Source organism: Solanum verrucosum, unplaced genomic scaffold (assembly GCF_900185275.1).
Source record: "Solanum verrucosum unplaced genomic scaffold, falcon-dt-bn FXZP01000025.1, whole genome shotgun sequence".
NCBI classification, from domain to species: Eukaryota; Viridiplantae; Streptophyta; class Magnoliopsida; order Solanales; family Solanaceae; genus Solanum; species Solanum verrucosum.
This window is the reverse complement of record NW_026020239.1, coordinates 414,668-419,748: the sequence shown is the minus strand read 5'-3', so window position 1 is coordinate 419,748 and position 5,081 is coordinate 414,668. Positions and strand designations below refer to the sequence as shown.

The 5,081-nt window shown below is 33.2% G+C and overlaps 1 protein-coding gene across 1 annotated transcript; it reads left to right on the top strand.

Annotated features, from left to right (window-relative positions):
- The first annotated feature begins 745 nt into the window (after positions 1 to 745).
- LOC125832812 (glutathione S-transferase L1-like) lies at positions 746 to 3,314 on the top strand. The gene is made up of 8 exons (XM_049512006.1): positions 746 to 775; positions 1,588 to 1,674; positions 1,977 to 2,075; positions 2,114 to 2,127; positions 2,179 to 2,270; positions 2,362 to 2,437; positions 2,611 to 2,719; positions 3,285 to 3,314. Exons 1-8 carry the CDS (start codon positions 746 to 748, stop codon positions 3,312 to 3,314), a joined length of 537 nt encoding a protein of 178 aa, XP_049367963.1.
- Positions 3,315 to 5,081: the final 1,767 nt, after the last annotated feature.

The following is a 5,081-nucleotide window of genomic DNA, read 5'->3' as shown; positions in this document are numbered from 1 at the left end:
GAGTTAGGAGAGAAGGGAGAGGAAAGAGGTCTTGGTGAACCTTCATAATTAGTGAACAAGTCCTTATATTGGATGCCATATGAAATTGCCCATGTTTTAGATGTCCATCTTTAATTTTGAGTGATTTGTGAATGAATGGTCTTCTGAGTGTTTGAGTTAGCTACAAAGTTAATTTCTTTATCCATAGGATATTTGTGTTGAGTACCTTTTCTATGAAAAGAAGAATATGAAGTGTTACCTTGTTAGTGGTGGTGGTGGTGGGATGTATCTCATGGAACTAGTTGATTTGCCATTAAAAAAAAAAGATGATGAAGCAGGAGGTGGGGTTTGGGGTTTGTGTGTGAGTGTGAGTGTATGTGATACAACAAGACCATTGATTTTAAATTTTGAATTAAGTAATGGTTGTATATGTATGTTGTATGTAAATTGATTTATTTTAGTTTGCTTTTGATATGGATGTTGATGGGGTTATTCTTTTATTTGCACACAAGTGTACAAGAAGTTCTACCACCATCTCTGGATTCTACTTCCCAACCCCCATCTCTCTTCGATGGAACTACCAGGTTTAATTAAAAAATTTCTCTTAATTTCTTTCTTATCTGCCTTAAGAAAATATGTTTTTTTCTACCTTATGAATAATGTGTTCTTTGTCATCATTACGATTTTATTTCTCTGACCGAAGATTGTGATCAGACTCCATTGTGTTGTCTGAAGGTTGTATATCAATTATCAGTTCCCCTATTCTATGCGTGTGTGGATTACCAGGAATATTAAGGTTCGCCTTTATACCACTTCCTCTATTCTACTTTATCTAGCTTTTCTCTTTGCAGTTAATTCTTAAAACAAGGACAACTTTCTATATTTGGAGACTCTTTTAACCTTGAACTTACCCATTTACTCGAAATTGCATATCTTTATAGCTATAAAAACGCCATGACATGTGTAAGATCGAAAGTCGAAAAATACTTTTGATATGTGAAAAAAAATCTTTTTTCTTTTTCAAATTTCATGTCCAGTCAAATACTGCCACGTAAAATGAAAAAGAGGGAGTAGTTCTCAATTTTCTTCTCCTATTTACTAGTACATTGCACGCTACATCAAGCAGCCCCTTTACTAGGTTGAGAAAAGGCTAGCGAGCAACGACTGATAAAAAGCACCAACTTCTTAGATTTCAGATAGGGTTGGAACCCTTTATAAGGGCCTGCTTGCTACTCGATCGGAGAGAAGAAATTCTCGCGAATAAAATATATGACTTAAACTCATCGTATACAACTCTTATCTACAACAAAATATAAGCCTTTGGTCTGCTCTTGGATTTTATTATTCATTAAAATTTTGGTAATCTTTGATTTACATATTCACATTCTATGTCCAAAAATTCGGTTTGGATGAACTCATAGTTCAAAACTTCTATCCACCTTAGAAAGGAAGTGCTACTAATTAAAATGGTTGATTTTATTGATGTCTTTTGTTAATTTCATTTTGGAAGTAATTTCTATCCTTGTTGAAATTATTCAGTTCGTGTGTTCTTATACCTGGCAAAGGTCCTGTTTGCCTAGATAAATTTTCTAACATTTTGAATTGCAGGGTTTGCAAGACAAGATCAAATTAGTTCAAATTTATCTTCAGAACAAGCCTGATTGGTACAAGGAAAATGTTTACCCCATAAATAAGGTATTTTTCCACCAAACCAACATTCATTTTCGCTTGCCCAATTCACTTGTATTTGAAAATTTTGAGCTAAGATTTTGACATAGGCATTTAGCCTCGTTGTAAATTGTATGAGAACTCCTGAAGAAAATGTCCATGGATTTTTGGAAAAGGGATTTCTCTTCCTCTTTGAATTAAATGATTATTGACTGAGCCAGTGCATACACTTTTATATAAGGACTATGAAGCAAGTGAATGTTTAAATCTTCGGAGAGCATGCATCTCATTTTACGCTTCTGGTTATTTATATTTTCTACACTTCACAGGTGCCATCCCTGGAGCACAACAACAAAGTGACAGGAGAGAGTTTGGATCTGATTAAATATGTTGATAGTAACTTTGAAGGACCACTACTCTTGTCGGATGTAAGCTGCAAAATTTTATGATTGTCCTATCTGTGTAGGATAATCTTAAGCAGTAAATTGATATAAAGAAAATATTGGCCAATTAATGCAAGACCTCGAAAAGAGAATTTGTTGAAGAATTAATAGCTTATAGTGATACTACATTCGTCCCATTAGTATACAGCTCGTTTGCAAAAGATACACGGACACTAGCTGGTGAAATTTCAGCTTCTGTTCGTTGAAACTAATTATGTTTTGTTTGTTAAATGTTTCTAATGTAAGTTAATGGTATTCACACTTGTACCAGGTGCACAATTTCATTACCTAGAAAAATCTCTCCACAAATTTGACGATGGGCCTTTCTTCCTCAATCAATTCAGTCAGGTCATTACTGTCTTTCATTTTCTTTTCCTCTCCGATGATGTGTCATGTGAGATGGTAGCTTTGCCCGAAAAACATACTCGACAAGCAGTACAGAGTAGTGTGGGTGTACTTTCATCCTAGAATTTCAAACTTCATAGAGAGTATGTGCTGATATGAAAACTATGTTGTGCTGGGTTGACATAACCTATTCTCCATTTATCGAAAAGTTCCAAATTTTCATGCCAGAGGGGTTTAGCTATGACATCACAACCGGGAGGCCTAAACTAGCCAAATGGATTGAGGTATGACTTAAATTAGATATGGAGTGTAAATTATGATTAATATTTTTATATTATATATGAAATTTTATTATTCTTAAACTTAATTTAGTTGTATTAGATGTTGTATCATAGAATGTTCATCACAATAGAAAAGGGTCCATGACTTGCACTTGAAAAGCATAGAGACTAAGGCTTGTTAAAATTGCCTTTGTTTCTTTTGGTGATAGCGTAAACTTCAAGGCTAGCTGGTTGGTAAATTTTTCATGTATAATTCATGTGCTTTATAATGAAAGGGCAGCCTTGGAACAATAATAAAGTTGTCTATGTGTTACTAGTAAGTCTTGAGTTGCCAAGGCTCTACACTTTTCATGCACCCATTGACATTTTTTAAGAGTCTGAGCAACATAACATTTTACATATAACAGGTTCAAACCGTGGAATCAACCACTAATATTTGTGTTAGGGTAGACTACATACATTACACCCCTTTTGTGTGCAGTATTATTCGAATTCTACAGAGTGAACGTGGGATACTTCCTGCATCAGATTGTTCTATTTTAATTGTGCTTAACTAATCATCTCGTAGGAAATGAAGAAGCTTGACGGATACAAGTAAACAAAAGTCTTAGAACAGGAGAAAATGGTTGAGTACTACAAGAACCACTTTATGCCGGTACTCACTTTGCAAAAAATAGATACATTTCTTTTTCTTTTTCTTCTTTTTGGTTTGAGAATTGTATATATAGTTACTGACATTTCACTATATATGTTTTTTTTTTTACAGAAAGCTTGAAACTTCAAAAATGCATTGTCAATCTCAGGTGAAATTTACAGGAATTACTATGATATTTAGGAATTAATAGATTTAGCTATGCATAATCATGAATATATATACCTGTGTAGTAGCACTGTTTTGATCCATAGCTTCAACTTAAACTTAGATTTTTATTGAGAATATTTTTGTAATACAAGAGGCTTGCTTTCCGTCGAGAAAGTCTTACCTTATCTTGCCTTCTGGCTCTACTATATATACAAATATAAGTAACTCTACTATAGTTACTTTAATTTATACTATAGTTACTTTACACAAACTATAGTTACACTACTTTACATAAAGTTCCACTAACTTCTATCAATGTACACGTGACTTACTACTTTACATTACTTTATATTCTTCCACTAACTTTACTTTTTTAATAGGACAAATAACTTTTTCTTTGCTGATTTTTTATCTTGTCGGCCTTCTTTACTCTAGATTGACAGCTAGTATAACATTATCTTCGCCATAACATTTTGAGCATTGATGGTCTGGGTATTTGTGTCCAATAGTTCTGCAATAATTTGCCATTATCTATGGTGAAATAAATCTTTGTCGTATAGCTCTTGTAGTTGGTTGTTGTTCTGGTTTTAATAGACTTAATATCCACTGACGTATCTCTTCCATATCTGCTTCTCTTGTTTCTCTAGAATTTGAATATATCATAGTTTGTTCTCTAGCGTAATAACTCCATACTGAATTATCAACTAATAATTCATTCAATATTGTAGCTATTCCAATAACTCTTTTCCTTGCATAAAATCCGGGTATCTCTATCTTTTGTATTTCTTCTTGTTTCTCTATCTTTTCTGGTATTATCATCTCTCTTGTTAATCCAATCTTTATCACTTATATAATAGGTTTGATTTCATCATATAATATCTCTGCTGGTGCTGAATAAAATTTTATATAAAATAGCGTTCCTTTAGTGATCCTTTTATAATGCATAAATGCTTTGTGTAGCTCTGGGATTGTTGATATCTCGTCTCCTGTCACGGTATATACGGTACTTAGTAATCCATAGTGATAGCAAGTTCCTACTAAGTTGGTACTAGTTCCTGGTTGTGCAATAAATTTGTTATATCCTTGTAGATTTTGGGTAATATAATCTTCATTGGGGCTTTTCGTATTTTTAGATCTGGGGTTTAGGTTTAAGAAGGTTTGTATTTTGTGAATATTTTCTATATAGGCTCTGGTTATATGATTATATGTCTTTTTGTTTTGTCCTAGACTTTCCTTATATGTATTGAGCTGAGGTGGTATAAATAATTCTTTTTGGGTTTTTGGTATAAATGGTTTTTCAAATATCTTGTTCATATTTGTATTGACATATTTGTTTTTGTTTTCTTCCTTTGTTGCAGAGGTACTTCCTGTAGTTGCATGTAACAAATTATTAGTTTGGGTTTTTTGGTATTTCCCATCATCACCTTCTAGCTCTGGAATTTTCAAGTCTTCCGATCGACTTAGCTCCGCATATTTAGTCATGCTGCTGACTTTTCATTTGTTGTAGCTCTTTATCTAGGTTATATACTTTTGTACAAAGCAATGTCATAGCATTGAATATCT

Bases quoted from the DNA above. Each gene is read 5' to 3' on its own strand.
- LOC125832812 (XM_049512006.1), top strand. From the start codon at position 746: ATGCGTGTGTGGATTACCAGGAATATTAAG. The intron at 776-1,587 runs GTTCGCCTTTAT...TTTGAATTGCAG, and splicing joins GGATTACCAGGAATATTAAG to GGTTTGCAAGACAAGATCAA. The intron at 2,720-3,284 runs GTATGACTTAAA...ATCATCTCGTAG, and splicing joins AACTAGCCAAATGGATTGAG to GAAATGAAGAAGCTTGACGG.